General features: G+C 55.4%; 5 protein-coding genes across 5 annotated transcripts; 4 read left to right on the top strand and 1 right to left on the bottom strand.

Annotated features, from left to right (window-relative positions):
* Nucleotides 1–2403: 2403 nt before the first annotated feature.
* On the bottom strand, nt 2404–4246 carry C8A04DRAFT_25740 (uncharacterized protein; the record flags this gene model as incomplete). Its single annotated transcript, XM_062779671.1, has 3 exons — nt 2404–2712; nt 2827–3650; nt 3790–4246. The coding sequence occupies 3 exons, from the start codon at nt 4244–4246 to the stop codon at nt 2404–2406; spliced, it is 1590 nt and encodes a 529-aa protein (XP_062639884.1).
* A 1507-nt stretch (nt 4247–5753) lies between these two features.
* On the top strand, nt 5754–6437 carry C8A04DRAFT_25739 (uncharacterized protein; the record flags this gene model as incomplete). Its single annotated transcript, XM_062779670.1, has 1 exon — nt 5754–6437. The coding sequence occupies one exon, from the start codon at nt 5754–5756 to the stop codon at nt 6435–6437; it is 684 nt and encodes a 227-aa protein (XP_062639883.1).
* A 508-nt stretch (nt 6438–6945) lies between these two features.
* On the top strand, nt 6946–7830 carry C8A04DRAFT_25738 (uncharacterized protein; the record flags this gene model as incomplete). The annotated part of the gene is made up of 1 exon (XM_062779669.1): nt 6946–7830. One exon carries the CDS (start codon nt 6946–6948, stop codon nt 7828–7830), a length of 885 nt encoding a protein of 294 aa, XP_062639882.1.
* Nucleotides 7831–9807: 1977 nt separating this feature from the next.
* Nucleotides 9808–11584, top strand: C8A04DRAFT_9792 (uncharacterized protein; the record flags this gene model as incomplete). The annotated part of the gene is made up of 3 exons (XM_062785630.1): nt 9808–10168; nt 10223–11143; nt 11235–11584. 3 exons carry the CDS (start codon nt 9808–9810, stop codon nt 11582–11584), a joined length of 1632 nt encoding a protein of 543 aa, XP_062639881.1.
* Nucleotides 11585–12527: 943 nt separating this feature from the next.
* On the top strand, nt 12528–13670 carry C8A04DRAFT_34968 (uncharacterized protein; the record flags this gene model as incomplete). Its single annotated transcript, XM_062783001.1, has 2 exons — nt 12528–13490; nt 13542–13670. 2 exons carry the CDS (start codon nt 12528–12530, stop codon nt 13668–13670), a joined length of 1092 nt encoding a protein of 363 aa, XP_062639880.1.
* Between the last annotated feature and the right edge of the window lie 2427 nt (nt 13671–16097).

The raw sequence follows: 16097 nt of genomic DNA, 5'->3' as shown, positions 1-16097 counted from the left end.
CAGCTTCAGGTGGCCATGGCCAAGCCTGTCAAGGTCCGGACATGATTCCAAGCCTGTCACCTCAACGGCTCCTCTAAAGGCGGGAATAACGCCGCGCGAGGTCGCGATAAGGAGGTTCCAGCAGAGCAGGGGCCTCCTTCATGGTCCTATACCATTTCCAATATTTTCTGATCTGGTCATTATCCTCGACCGGACACTTCACTGTGGCCGTGTTTGCTTTCCTCGGCAAACTCCCTTCCCACGATCCCAATCGCTCCCTCGCAACTTTCTCAGTCTGCCGTCTGGCGTCTCCCAAGGAGACACGTGCGAGGAAAAGCAAGATCCCTCACGGCCCACCGGGCCCGCCCACCACAACGACCGGAGATGGAGGGGCAAGCAAGAAAGTTCCATGGTTCAGGCAGGCAAGGCAGGGCAAGGAGGGGAACAACCTTCGAAACAAATGGTCTGACACAGGCGCTGCACCACTTACCGCTCGACCCCTTCAATGTGGGGACATCGGACGAACCAACGTGGCGGGCTTGCGACAGCTTGGCTCCACATTTACCCGCTTGTCAGGTCCCTGGCCAATCGTAAACAGCTCCGATATGCAGGTACGGTCCCCCGTTTCCTCACCATCCAAGCCATGGCCCCTTGAGCCCCCCACTCCCCCTTCTCTCAGGAGCTGAGGAGAAGGAAAAAAAAAAACAGGTTTGCTCGGTCGCACTTGCAAGTGCAGGTTCGGGTTCTCGCATCTTGTTTTTTGCTTGCGAAGCTCCTCTTTTTTTTTTTTTGTGTGTGTGTGCGTGTCCCCATCACTATGTAGATTCCACTTGTTTGCTTGCAGAGTTTGCCGCCTCTTTGTTCTTTTTTTCCATTTTGGCTTCTCTTTTTTCCTTCCTGGCCCACTTCGGGCGCTTTGACAGGCATGATGACGAGGCCAACCTGTTTGACATCGGGCGATTTCCGACGGGGTGTTTGCTTGATAGCGGTGGCTTCCCGAATTTTCCCTCACCCACCGCCCGGTTTTTTCAGCAGAGCACACATGCTCTTTTGCCCATCACGCCAATAGTCAGCCGCCATGTGCCTTTGCCTCGTGAAACGGCGGGTCTCGGGAGTTGGCGTGACGCAAAATTACAGGATTTTTGGAGATGGGGAAATCAGAGTTGGGGGCCACTGGGGGGCTGCTAGTCATGTTGATGATGCGTTCACTGTCGATTGGATCGCTCGTGGAGAGACAGGATGCTGATCATTGTTCTGTGTATCGGACGAGTGTGCGTTAGTGATGCGTGTTTTGATTCCGTGGCTCGACTCAGCGTCCGCTGTCGATATGCTGGCTGACATCGGTGCCTGAGGATCTTTCGGCAAGTTGTTCGTCCCTTGCAGCGGTTCTGCCGACTGGCTCGGAGAAGTCCGGTGGCGAGGACAAGTGCTGGAGAGGCGAGAAGGTTTATGAGATACCTACAGTTGAAGTTCGTCGAGTCCAAGACGTGTCCGCGTCAACGCACATTGTCGACTATTCCTTCGACTTGATATTGCCAAATCGGATGTTACTCGTCAATCCCCCTTTCCCGGGATTTCTACCGTTTCTTGCGTTCACCGTCCTGCCCTTACCTCGCTGTGGTTGGTATACACCGAAATCGTCACGCATTGGATCAACAGCATATCATCTTGCCACCCCACCAACACGCACAACGGCAAGACTCGATCGTTGTAACCACCATTTACAGAGCCCTACTACTAAATATGCCTGATAGTAGCCGCAGCGGGCTCGTAGTTGAGTTCTTGACGAAATCAGACGGAAACGGGTTTCAGGTGCAGGGTCCTACCCTGTGTTTATTAAGGTTTGAGGGGTTTGTCCCAAGGAGATCGATCTCATCCTCGATCTCCTTGGCGCTCTCTCAGATACCAAAGCTCGTTTCTGGGAACATATTGCAACCTCGGTCCTCCTGAATCACGTACTATATCTCCTGGGACCCGCGGTAGGTACTGCACCCACCTTGTCCAAGCTCCGCACACACAACGTGGCCGGGACAGAAAAAAGTAATCCACCGATTTAACTCTTGAGGATATCCTAACGCCATACGACAGCCGACTAAAACCACAGCCCAACACCGCCTCCATGCGAGGCCAGAGCACGCAGAGGAAGGTAAGTATGAATGGAATATATTCTTCTCAGACAACCGCGCAAGGCCCGCCCTGCACGTTTCTGCTCATGGTAATCCAACTGCTATCCAAAACCCTGACCCTTTCCGCCACAGTCAGACTCCCCCCGGCTTGCTCTGCTATGCTATGCTATATGCTACCTAATGTACCTCACGTCCTCGAGTACAGTCTCTCCCAAAAACAAAAAGCAAAAACGCTCCTAATCCCCATCCAACGCCAACCAAACCGCAGGACCAAGCAAAATAAGAGAAAAGCAATCCCTTACCGCCTCTCAACAGTATAATAATAACTATCCCCCGACGACGAAACCCCCGTAGTCCTCGCCGGCCCACCAACACTCACCACCGGCGCCCGAATCGGCAGCGGCGTGGGGTAGTGCACAGTCGGCTGCCCCGGTTGTTCGACGGTGATCACCCGCGGACTGTTGCTGGAGAGAGAGGAGGCGGGGACTCGTTGGATGATGGTGGCGCCGGAGGCTGTGGCGCGGGATGGCGGGCGCGGGGCGACTAGGGTGGCGCCGGATGCGCGCCGGCGTTCGGTGGAGACGCCGGGGCCGTCGGCGCCGGGGGGCTGTGGGGATGTACCATTAGCGGCGGGAGGAGAAAAGGGGGGGGGAGGGGGAGAAGTTAGGGGGGAGAAGTTAGGGGGGGAGAAGAGGGAGTAAGAAGAGGAAGAGGGACTTACATAAGCCTTGCCGCGGACGTGATAACTATGCTCACGATCATTGACCTCGACTTCATCAAAGATAGTGAAGTTCATGCTCTCCCGGCGATAATTCTTCTCACAGTCCTCCATCCACGTCTTAAACGCGGCCCCATCATACGCCTTCTTCGGCAGATCATTATTCAGCGACGTAAACAAAATCGGAATCAAATCCTCCGTGTTGAGGTACCGTCTCCCCTGGGCCCTGCCCGCCTTCTCAAAGTCAAACTTCAACGACGCCGTGTGCAGGGTCAGCGCCAACAACACGCGACGAATAGCGGTACGGGCCGACGCGACACCGGCCTGGCGACGCAATTCGATGGTGTGGTGGCGGAGGTAGGCGCCGAGGTTGGAGGAGGTGTAGCGGGTGTAGCGGTCGTCGTCGTCGACGGGGAGGTGTTCCTTGGCGACGGTCATGCGCTTGGCGACGGCGGAGGTGGTGTTGAGTCTTTTGAGGGCGTCGATCTTTTTGAAGACGGGCGCCCAGCCGTTGGAGGGCACGGAGCGGTACTCGTCGCGGCCGTAGTATTCGTAGTTGGGCAGGGCGTAGCGGTTGACGCGGCGTTCTTGGGGGAGGAGCCCGCGGAAGCCTTCTTCGAAGAAGTAGGCGCCTTTGATGATTTGCAGCATTTGGTCCATGGTGTAGTCGGCTTTTTTGTTGGGGCCGGGGGAGACGTGGACGTGGCAGGCGCAGACTTCGGCGGTGCGTAGCTCGAAGGTGGCGGTGACGGCGCTGAAGACGCGCTTGATTTGGTCTTGCCAGTCGCTGTTGGCCGCGAGGGCCGGTGAGATGATTTCGATGCCCCCTGTTGTTGTCAGTTATCAGTTGTCCGTTGTTTAGTCAAGCCCCCCTATCCAGCAACACACACCCCAGCACCTCCCAGCACCTTACAACAAGAAAAGAAACAGAAACAAGAAAAGAGAAAGAAAAGGGGAAATACATACACCACTTATTCGCCCTCGGCGACGGGTCCTGCAGCGTCCACTCCTTCAAACTAGCATCCGCCTCACAAATCCACCCATGATCATCCGCCAGCTCATTATCCAGCATGCTCTTAATCAGCTTCCCCACCACCTCCCGCTGCAACCCACGGCGCCCAATCGTCGTCTCATCGCGGTAGTTATTCAAGTTAAAGTCGAACTGGCGCCATAGCGGGTTGATGGGGGTGCCGTCGCGCATGGCAGCGAGGACGCCGGACTCGACATTGCTCTTGACGCGCACGAAGATTTCGATCTCGAGACCGAAGTGGGGGTTGCGGGTTTTGTGAGTGGAGGTGGAGGAGCTGTTGTTTGTTGTTGTGCGGGTGCTGGTGGTGGTGGTGTTGCGGCTGGTGTTGGACTGCCGGCTGGCGGTGCCGTTGGCGCGTTGGTTGCCTTGGCGGTTGGTGTTGTTCGGAGGCATGGTGTCGAGCTGGGTACTATGATACTATGACAAGACTAGGAAGGGAGGGAAAGGAAAGGAGAGATAAGTGGGCTAGTCTACAGCCACTATAACTATAGGGAAAGGTGAAGGACGAGAAAGAGAAACAGAAAGAGGGAGCGAGGTATGTGTGTGTACACGATGATGATCTAGACGAGATATCTTACAGTCTTTTGCAGCGCAGTATCAATTCAAGAGAAGGGGGGATTGTACAATGAGACGGCCGTATATGTATGTCTCGATCCTACCTACCAACCTCCCCCCCCCTATCTGGCCGCACTCACCCCGGATTCTCTAGTCTCATGGCCTGCTCGCTTGCCCGCCCAGATCTACTCCATAAACCACCCGATGCCAGACAAGGGGACGAGAAAATAGCATGACCAATCTGCCCGCGGCCTATTCCCGAGACATCGTGGCCCGGGTTCGGTACTAGCAAAGAGGTATCAGACATTAGCTCGCGTTTCTGCCGTGGCCATATGCTGTGGAGGGAAGGATTGGGATGACTCGGCCGTGGGCTAGGTTGAGGTTGGGTGGGCAGCGTATTGGGTAATGGATATTGGAGTATTGGGGGATAAGGGATAGGGGACATAGGTTGGGGTGACTAAGAGAAGCTCGGACTTAGCGGGTCGTCAGCCCAGTCTATCGGACGTTATGTGCATTTTTTCCGACTTTGCTATCGCTCCGACGACGTGAAACTAGTAAGCCGAATCCTGTGGCCCGCTGCCGGACTGTATAGGGCGGACCTAGCCCTTACTCGATTGCTTCTGCGACAGGACAGACCCCATAGTTTTTCCGTCCCTAGTATATTCCGCGTATGTAAGAAATCCTATGTGCAAGAGCTAGCTAGCGAACATAAGGACCGTGGATTCTGTTTGGGCATCGGGGGGGTTTGTTGATGAACTTTCCCAAATAGGCAACTCAGTTACCGCTTTGGGACGAATCTGGCTTACACGCCAAAGACCTCAACTGTGATTAACGGATCGACTGTCGACGAAATGACAAAAAAAACGCGGAGGAATAGTTTTTTGATGCGGAATACCGTTAACCTGGCATTGGATCTATTGCTGCATAGAATCTCCATCAGCTATGTTCCCCCCGACATTCGGCCCTCGGGCGGTGCGCAGGATCGCAGATGAAGCGGCCTGTTTCACACCTATGTCCGGCTGTGCCGCATCTTAGGTAAATGGAGTCGCCCGATAATTGGCGGGCAGGATCTTGTAACGCGGCCGGGCCGTGGTCTACTAAGTTTCGACTATACTACGTAGGTACCGTGTATTACGCCGAGCTATGGATCGACTGATGTGGGAAATATATAAGAAGAGCCGCTGTGCCTGAACACCGATCCTTCACTCGGCCCGATCACAGTCGTCGACTGCCTTTCTATTCTCACACTATCATCATCATTCTTGACTCTTGAAGAGATCTTGAAAAGAGAAAGACCAAGCAAACCACCCAATTAAAGACACAAATAAAAAAAAAAACCATCACCATGTCCACACGCACCACCAGCACCCAAACCACGGGCGGCGCCAGCAGCAACAGCAACAGCAACAGCAACGCCTCCACCTCCGCCGCCGCCCCCTCCCGGCCCACCATCACCGCCGACACCGCCTCCGTCGAACAACTCGAAATCGCCAAAGAACGCATCAACGATCTCCACTGGCGCCGCGCCTGGACCTTCGCCGACAAAGACATCGACTACCTGATCGCCTTCAACAAAACCCCGGCCCACGCCGCCCTCAAATCCCGTCTCGAAGCCCACCTCACCGCCAGCCCCAACGCTCCCACGGGTAACAACTCCTCGGGAGGAAGTAACACCTTCCAATTCCGCCTGGGCAGCGCCACCCGCGTCCCGGATACTCTCAAGGGTGAATTCGAAGTCCCCAAGGAGTTGACCAGTGTCGAGGCGGGGAAGATCAACGCGACGTATATGAAGGTGTTGGAGGAACGGTTTCGGTTCAAGAGTGTGTTGATTGAGATGGCGGGGGGGAAGCATCGGACGGCGTATATGCCCGAGATGCCGCCGGCTAGTGGTCCGTCGGGGGCGCCGAGGCTGGCGCAGCAGGGTCCGGTCGGTCAGCCTAGGGCGCCGCAGTCGCAGCAGCAGTCGCCGGCTCCGCAGGGGCAGCAGCGCCAGGGGAAGGATGCGGCTACGAATACTTCGGCTCGTTAAGGGGTATGGGGTGAAAGGTCGGGATAGCTTAGCTTGGTCCTGTCCTGTGTAGATGGTTTTTTAATAGCGGTTAGGCGTTGGAGGGCCGGACTTGCTATTTATTTGTGATACTAGCAATTTATGAGTACGGGTCTCAGAAGGGGGTTTCAAATTTGCATTGGTGTTTTGCTACGTAGCGCGTGTTTCTCGCGACTGTGAGCGAGGGTGTGTGTTATCGACCCGTTGTACGCTCCCCGAGCTGGGGCGGGCCTGTCGAGAGGAGACTCATTGGCACAAACTGTACTAGTATTGCACCGTGTAATTTCCTCTCCCTCTCATACTTGACTCACCTATGGCTGTGACTCCCCTTATCTCCAGCCAATCCTCCGCAGGGCGTCAGGGTTAGGGTTTCCATCCCAATAGTACTACTTCCCCTCTCCCCTTTCTTCATCACAACCCCACCATCTAACCACCCACTCAACACCCCAAAGCACACCTCTCCACAAGAACCAAAACAAAACCAGAAACCATGTCCCCCCTCCCCATCACAATCCGCAACGTCCAACCCACAAACACCGACATCAACGCCATCACAGCCATCTACAACCATGCCGTGCTCACCTCCACAGCCACCTACGAGCTCGACCCCATCAGCCCAGCCACCATGCGCGCCCGCATAGCCGCTGTCACACAGGCAGGGTATCCTTTTATCGTTGCTGTAGCCGTTGCCGAGGCGGACGCCGAGGCTGTCCCGGACAGGGACACAGACATGGAGACAGACCCAGACCCAGACCCAGACCCAGTTACGGATCAACCGGACCTCACCAAACCCAACCCCAACCCCCTACCAGCCCAGAAGAACACGAGTGAACAAACGTCAGAGATAATACTAGGCTACGCCTCAGCCTCCCCCTTCCGCGCACGTCCAGGCTACCGCTTCACAGCCGAACACTCTATCTATGTGACTCCGGAGCACCACGCACGTGGCCGTGGAATAGGACGTGCGTTGATGGGTGTGTTGCTTGAGAGGTGTGAGAGGCTGGGGGTGAGGCAGGTTTTGGGTGTTGTTGGGGATGGGGGAATTCATCACGGGGGTTATCATCAGGGTCAGGATCAGGGTCAGCAGCAAAAGCAGCAGCAGCAGAAGCAGCAGGAGCAGGGGCAGGTTGGGAAGGTATATCATCAGGATGGGGATAGCGAGGAGAGAGATGAGAAAGAGACAGTTGAAAGGGAAGCAAACGGATCGATAATATTCCACGAAAAGATGGGGTTTCGGCGCGTTGCGCTGCTAGAGGGGACGGGGTTCAAGTTTGGGCGATGGTTGGATACAGTGTTGATGCAGAGGGCTGTGGGAGGGGGAGTTCAAGGGGGCCCGGATTTGGGGTCTGTAGTTGGGCAAAGGATGGGTGATTAACGAGGTGTTTCAGTGACCCAGTAGCCAGCAGGTGAGTTGGTTGGGTATTATCATCTCGGTTGAAGGTGGCTGTGAACATGGTGAGATATCGGGATATTGAGGGTTAGGGTCCTGGTTGCTGGTTGAATTCCCCGAGGGCGAGGAGATAACGGCTCTGGCTTATCCGTCACAGCATCTTCTGTTATGTCCGTAACTCAAAGTGGTTGTAGCAGCGCCAACTCCAAAGCCAGCAACCTAACGTCAAACTCGATTGCACCCATATGACCATACCATGCCCAAGCAATAACACCCCGCTTCGAAACCAACACTCCTCGATATCACAATCATCATACTCTAACCTCTCATCAAACACCCAAAATACAAAATACCGTCCCAACGTCACGCATATCTCCGTCAACGTCAACCATGGCTAACACCGACTCTCGGATATACTGTGTAACAAGTCACCCTCGGTCACCCAAACGGACCGGACCACCCAAGCACCCAAGCAACCAAGCAATAAACCACCAACGGCCCGATCCAAACACCCAAAATACCACACCACACCACGGACAAACACACACGCACTCCGACAGGTCCAAATACGGTCTTACTTACCATAGTGTAATGTAGTGGAAGCGGTTACGACACCAGTCTTCTCCAAACCATCGATATCATCCACCATCCCAGTCGTCCGGTTCATCTCTCCCACACAGTGTCGCGAGTGGCCAAATAAGGCTGACCGCGTGGCTTTCTCAAGGGCAGAACCCCCCTCCCAAAAAGCCAAGCGAGCCAAGTGGCCAAGAGTGGCCGCGTGTGCGTCCATGTGCTTTGCCGCACCGTTTCAAGGGTTGGTTTGGGTGGGTTGACTGCTCCGGCATTCGGCCACGCCATGTCATGCCATGCCATGCACACGGCGCACTTTGCACAGAACGAGACAAGATGGACAAAGACAGAATTCCTGACATGGAAGACAGGACAAGACAAGCACCTCACACATAAAGACAACCACACAAGGTGACAAGGCAGGCAGGCAAACGGAGAGAAGATGACCCGACTCGCCAAGCCATCCGCTCCAGTTTCTCCTGACGTTCCACTCCTCTCACTGGTCAAGTCCAGTCTGTACCCCATAATATTCCACCCCACCTCGCCCATTCCATGTGTGCCGTGGCTTCGGCGTCCCGAAATGGAAATAGTTAACGTAGCACGTTGCGCTTGAGCCTCGAGAGTGTGAAATTCAACGTACCCTCTCTGCGGCTGCTGCGGTCACGGTACTATTATGTACGAATAGTGTAGCGAGTCCCCTACGGGAGCCCCGAAACGACGGAGATTGGGGCCGCCCCCCGGGTTCGGGGCTCATCAGGGGGACCAAGACGTCATCTAACTTTTTTTTTTTTTTTTTTTTGGGTCTCTCCTTCTTTCTTTCTTACCCTCGACGAACGAGACGAACGAACGAACCAGATGTGCAGGAGAGAGAGAGAAAGGGAAAAAAGTCAAAAGTCGAGAATCGACATCCGGTTCTCCTCCACTAAAAAGCTTCAATTCACGGCCCGGGCAAACGACATACACTACACTCCGGGAACAGGGTAGGTTGCCCGCCCGGCAGGCACTGCCCCATTCTCATTCATCAGACGAACGAGGCGCGGCGCGGGGCTGCTTGGCATTTGCGGGAACGTGCTGTGGACTTTCCGCTGCCCGAAATCGCGTTGCACTTGGACGGGACGTGACCGCTGCGGAATATTTCGGCCGTGGACTGTGTAAATGCCGTCGGCGCCCCTGTTGAGTTTGACGTTTAACCTTAAACGTTAGACACAATTTTGTTGGCAATTAGAACAACAACAACACTGCGGAGTCGAGAAATCACTAGCTCCGGCAGGCGGAATCATCTCGGAATCGCGCGGCGAAGATTAAGCACTGCATTACACCGCCAACCCAACGATCACCGACATAGCAACAACCACCGAGTAACAACCACCAGTACCAACCACGAGTACAACCATGCAAGCCCTCCCCAACAGCGGCCTCGGCGGGGGCTACAGCCACGGGCACAACCAACCGCTCCTCTCGCTCGACCCGGCCGACAGCGAGCTGGACTACGCGAGCTTCCTCCAGGACCAGCAGGATATCGACCTGGACTATTTCGCCGGGGAAGAAAGCACCAGCTCTAGCGGCGGCCCGCTTCTCGATGTCACGTCCCCGTCCGTTTACCCCGACGCGTCAATGCAAGCGCTCGCGCCGCAGCCGTCGTATCCGCAGCACCAGTTGGCTCCGCGACAGCAGGGGCAACAGCAACAGCTGTCGCCCGCGACATCCCAGCCTGGCTATGGTGGGGGGTATCACCAGTATGGTAACCTTGGCAGTGGTGGTGGTGGCGGCCGAGCGGGCAGCAGTTCTAGCGGCAGCCCGCCGCGAGGCGGTCCGCACTCCGGGGCGATCAGCAAGCCACGGATGGAGCGGCGCGGGCACACCAAGAGCCGACGCGGGTGCTTCAACTGCAAGCGGCGGCGGATCAAGTGCCAGGAGACGCGGCCGGCGTGCGGGCACTGCACCAAGCAAGGGCTGCAGTGCGAGTACCCGGCGCTGCCGACGATCGTGCACCAGCCGCAGCACCAGGTGCCGCTGTTCAGCCTGCAGGACATGCGGTTCTTCCAGCATTTCCTGATGCGGTGCTACCCGCACCATCCGGTCGGCTCGGAAGACCTGTGGACGCACGAGATCCCGTGTTTGTCGGAGCGGTACGACTACCTGATGCATGCGATCTTGGGGTACTCGGCGTCGGAGCTGATGGCGAACGGGGAGCCCGCGCTGGCCGAGGCCGCGATGGCGCATCGGTACAAGGCCGTCAAGGCGATCAAGAAGTCGCTGTCTCCCGCCGCGGCCTCAGCGGCCACCGCAGCGGCCAGAGCAAAGTCGGCATCTCCTAGCCCTGGCGACCCGCCCAGTTGTCCGTTGGCCGGCGGGCGCGCGTACGACCACATGTTTGAAGAAGGCAACGCGCTGATGGCGACGTGTTTCGCGCTGACGTACCAGTCGGTGCTGCTCGACGACGGCATGATCGAGTTCATGACGTTTGTCCGGGGCATCATGATCGTGGCCATCCAGATGTACTGCAAGGGCGCCAACATCATGTTTGGACACCTGCTCGGGGACCGGCAGACTCAGAAGCTGGAGCCGCACATGAAGGATCTGCCGTTGATCGAGACCGACTGGTCGGCGCGGGCCATAGCGAGTGTGGAGGGGCTGAGGGGGTTGGTGGAAGGGCGAGAGGTGGAGCAGAAGTATTGGCAGATGATTGGGGATCTGGCGCGGAATCTGCAGGTCGATTCGTGGAAGGGTATGTTTCTTTCGTCCATATCTTGTCGGCACACCTCGTCGGCATACCTCGTCGGCCGTCTTGTATCGCATACTGACAAATACCTACCTAGCATACTTGGCTCTTTCCGACCACTACGGCTGGTGGATGATGCTCCCGCACGACAAGTTCAAACGGCTGGTCGACCCCAACAACCAGGCCGCGCTGCTGCTGGCGACGCACTGGGTGGCCCTGGAGCAGACCATGACCACCATCTGCCAGGCCGAGAAGAAGGCGGCGCTCAAGATGCCCAGCGGCAACCGGAACTCGTCCTCGACGGGGGCGAGTCTCGGCAACATTCGCTGGCTGCGCTACATGAACACGCTCATCGACGCCGAGCATCGCAAGTACAACCAGTGGCCGACGTGGGTGTCGACCAAGCTGGCGGAGAACCCGGGCTTCTTTGGGAGGACGTTTGATTAACAGAGGTATCGGGAAAGGAACCGGGCTGTGCTGATATGTTGTCCCATTTCTTGTATCTTTTTTTTTTAATTTACCCCGCCTCCTTCGGAGCCTGGAAGACACGAAATGTTAATGAGGAAACACATCTGCTGAGAAGAGGCACAAGGAATAGTACAACTGTAATAAATACCCAGCTTTTTGATTACTCGTTCTCGAAGATGTCAATCCGATCAGAGCGAGATTTGGAAAATGTGTCTCGGTTTGACAACGACAAGTACGATGCTCCCTAGTGCTTCCTTCCGTCTTGTCATCTTTCCACCAGCCGTGGCTTCCTGCAGAGCTCCATCTACACAGTGCACCTCACTGCACTATCCGTACTTCGTACCTCGCTCTCATCCGTTGATGCAGCTCACGACGCTGCCCAGCCCCACCTACTAGCTAGTGGACTGCCGAGCCCCGCGGGCTCGTCCACATTCCCCACCGCCGTATTTCGTGCTGGCGGAAAGAGCGGGTCATCAAAAAAGTGCCAAGCCACTGCGCGTCAGGGACGAGCAGTGCGATCTTCAACCAAAACGTGCTGGTCTCACGCGCCGCACTCGAGTGTGGAAGTCTCAGGGCGATAACCGAGCCATACGGTGGGGCTGAGCCGGCCAGCGTATTCTTCGCATCGTCGCGTGATTGGACGGTGGGCATTTTGACTTTTGGGCAGCGGTGGGGCTTTTGGGCGAGGCTACTTCCATTTCATCATGGGGACGATCAACGTCGTCGTCGGGAGGTGTTGGGGGAAAGGGTATATAGGGCTTGGCTTTGGTGTTTTCATTGCTGATTTTTGTTGCATAGTTTCATCCGACAATTCTACCAGATATCTACTGCCATAATCACTTGCAATCACTCACTGTGTACTCAACTCAATTCTCACCACATCAACACATAACTCCCACTCACACAACAAACGACTTTCACCATGACAACCCTCGAAACCTCCGCGCCCCCCGTCTACACCTCCCACCCCCAAGACGTCGAGCTCGCCCACCTCGACCACAGCTCCAGCCGCAGCCGTTCACCCTCCCTCCTCACCGCTCCCCCGCCTTACCCAGCGGGCACCAACACCAGCAACACCTCCCTCTCAACCTCCACGGCTGGCCCCACCCCCGGCGGCCCCTTCAACCCAACCCTCCACTTCCAAATCCAAACCACCGGCAAACCCTGGCTCTCCCTCCCGCTTCCCTCCCGCCCAGACCCCATCCCTATCTTCTCCCTCCACCCCGACGACTCCAGCCTCTCCGCCAGCGCCCACTCCTCTTCCCCTTACTACACCTGTCTCCGCCCCGAACGCAGCTCCGGAAGCTGCTACCTCACCACCGGCGGCAGCAGCAACAGCGGTAACAGTAGTAACAACACCATCCCCGTGACGTCCTCAACAACCTACCGCTTCGGCCCCAACCGTCCCCCCGTCGTCCGTCTCTTCGCGCCGCACACCCCTCCCCTACCCGTCGAGACACTCAACCAGCTGCTGTACAACAAAAACCAGGATGTCGACGTCAACGGCGCGGGTACGGGGACCAGCGCTTGTGGCGCATGGGATACGTTTACGATTAACTCCCTCGGGTTGTTGACCCGCTCTATCGGGTTTCGCTCAAGGTTGGGGTATTTCGAGTGGCGGTATGCGGGGCGTAAGGAACGGCATGCGGCTGCGGGGGCGGGGATTAAGGGGGTGGAGGATTTGAATAGTGTGCTGGTTTTGGAGAGGGTGGTGAAGGTTGCGCGTGCGCTGAATGGGGCGTCCTCCTCCTCCAAAACGGGGAAAGATGAGGAAGTGCGGACGGTGGTGGCGCAGTTTTTGAGGGGGGAGGGGTGTAGGACTCCGGGGAGCGGGTCGAGTACGGCGGGGAATGGGGGGAGGTTGGTGATGGATTTGGGTGGGTTGGTGAGGGCCGCCGGCGGAGCTGCGGGGGATGATGGGACGGGGGTGGTGGAGGAAAAGGGGGAGAGGGAGATGGCGGTTGCGTTGGTGGTTACTACGTGTTTGGTGATGATGAAGAGGGAGGTGGATCGTAGGCGGGCGCAGCAGATTGCTATTATGGCGGGTGCTGCTGGTGGTAACTAGAGATGGGATTATGATGTGTGATAGGAGTGGGTAGTGACGTTAGGTTGGATTAGCGCTTAGTAGGGATACCGTTTTGTTTGGATTAATACATATGTTCTGGCATGAGATAGACATGGCTCATTCATTGGAATACGATAATTCAGTTTGACTCACTTTCTTAACTACTATGGTGTGATGATCTCTCGGCTGAAATTCCCAGTAGTGACTGCTCGTCCTATCATACGTGGTGCCATAATTAATTATATTTAACGCGGTGTAACATCTGAAACCCTATGGGAGTGAGATGATCAGATACCTAGCTAATACACCCACAACCGATCTCCGCTGATTAGATATACGTAGTGTACGGTATCGATACCGGGAACAAAACACCCATATTCCCGCAAGAATCGAGACACTCTGCTCACAACACAAAAACCACTCAACCCATACTCAGGTTATCCCCCCCCCCTTTTCACCCTCGTAACACCAACAACAAAACCACGCACTTTGTCGCCCCCAACGGCCTCGTGACCCCCCTTCCCTCCTCTAACTCCCTCACACCCTCTTTTCTCAGCCAGCGTACCAACTCAACCAACAACGTACATGCACCAACAACACACCATCCCCCTGCCTCGTCGTCAACTTAAACCTGAGACTGACTCTGACCGAGTGAGACCCCCCACAGCCAAAGACCATCGCTTTACTCTCCAGCCTTAGAATCACACCCCTCCCTTACTGTTTTCTTTCTCCAAAAAGGCCGCAGCTGTAGGTCGCAGGCCCGTCCTTTAGTGTAGTACACGTACGTCACATAGTCGCTTCGGCTCGCTTCATCTCATACCCCCCCCCATCCCAACTCAGACTCACAATCCACTGAGTTCTTATTCCCGGCGTCCCTTCCGAGCCGTGCAGCTACCACTCCAGATCACCCAGCTCACCTACCTAGGCAGGTCGGTACTGTCGTGTAAGGCCAGTTATCACATCACACAAATCACACAAATCCCACACCACAACCCTGCCACCAACTACCCGGTTCTTGGATGTCATCTGCATCGTGTAGTGTAACCGGCGTGCTAAGCTTTCTGCCCCCACCAAACTGACCCTGCATCCGGATCAGCCGAGCCCGTCTGGGTGAAGCGAAACGAAGCGAGCTGCCGGGACAACGCCGGAAAGCGGGAAGATGGAATGGGACATATCTACATCGGAGAAGAATTACCTCATTCGGTGCAGGGGGTAACAATCCCGTGCGTTCTAAATTGAAGTCTCTCAATGCTGAGTGGCGGTGATGATCAACATGGCCTGTAACTACATACAACCAGTAAAGTCCGAAGCGGTGTCTAGCCCAGATTGTAAATTCCCGCAACGTTCCGCCCTACCCAGGTTACCTACCCACATACATTTTATATCCTATACCTAGCTTTGTCGAACGAGCTACAGGCCCTTGTGTCGTAATTGCATATCCCTCACAGCATTTCACATCAGCCCGCATTATTGAGTATTAGAACCCCAAACAGAAACAGAACAACCCCTTAGAATCAGAAACAGGCACCCAGAAACTGGTCTACATAAGTATATCGCTCAGGTTGCTTAGCCAGGGTTTCACTCACTCAACAGCACAGCCTAACTCACTACCTATGGGGGTAAACAAGACAAGCCATCATCAGCTTTGACATGTCTCTGTCTCAACCCCTCGTGTGCCTCATGTCAAGCATCTGCAGTCAGCTTTGTCGTCATGTTCCGCACTCCATGTTCCATGTTCCGCACTCCATGTTCCATGTTCCATGCCCCCATGCTCCCGCTCTCGCCAAACCCAGTCAAGTCATGCCTGCAGGACGCATGTCTCACTCCACCCCCTCGGGACATACACTAACTTAGTAAAGAACAACCTAGGGGAAATGTTGTCTTCAACAAAGTTGGGAAGCTCAACGGGTTATCTGTGTACGGGAAATACAGCAGAGGAAGTTCTGATAAAAAATATCTATATGACATTTTATTCTTTATTTTTCTATTCTTTTTTGGAATCTCGCCCTGCAACCAAGCTAGATTGGGAGAGAAAAGAAAAAAAAAGGGAGCTAGTAACATAACAGCTAACGATACAGCTTCCATCCCATCCCATCCCACACCCCCTTCCATTCTTCCATCTCCCCATTCCCGTTATTGCCCAGGTGGTGAACAGGTAGACATGACAGAGAACAGTTGTAGGTGGACAGATAGATAGGTAGTACAGTCAGTAGGTAAGTAGGTAGACAGAAGGTAGGTAGGTAGAGTAATCTCAGGCTGCGCATCTGGCCCCCTCCTCCCTCTCTCCCTAGGTGACTTGCTCGTGCCCACCCACCATGCAAATACATGTAATTATGCCACAACACCCTCCCTCCCAAGAAGCCCCATCTGTCTGTCTGTCTGTCTGTCTCTGCTCTGACGTTAACAAAGCATGCAAGCAAAGCAAGC

This window comes from Dichotomopilus funicola, assembly GCF_033296635.1.
Source record: "Dichotomopilus funicola strain CBS 141.50 unplaced genomic scaffold C8A04scaffold_8, whole genome shotgun sequence".
Taxonomy (NCBI): Eukaryota; Fungi; Ascomycota; class Sordariomycetes; order Sordariales; family Chaetomiaceae; genus Dichotomopilus; species Dichotomopilus funicola.
Note: the sequence above shows the minus strand (reverse complement) of the source record. Positions and strands in the feature narration are given on the sequence as shown.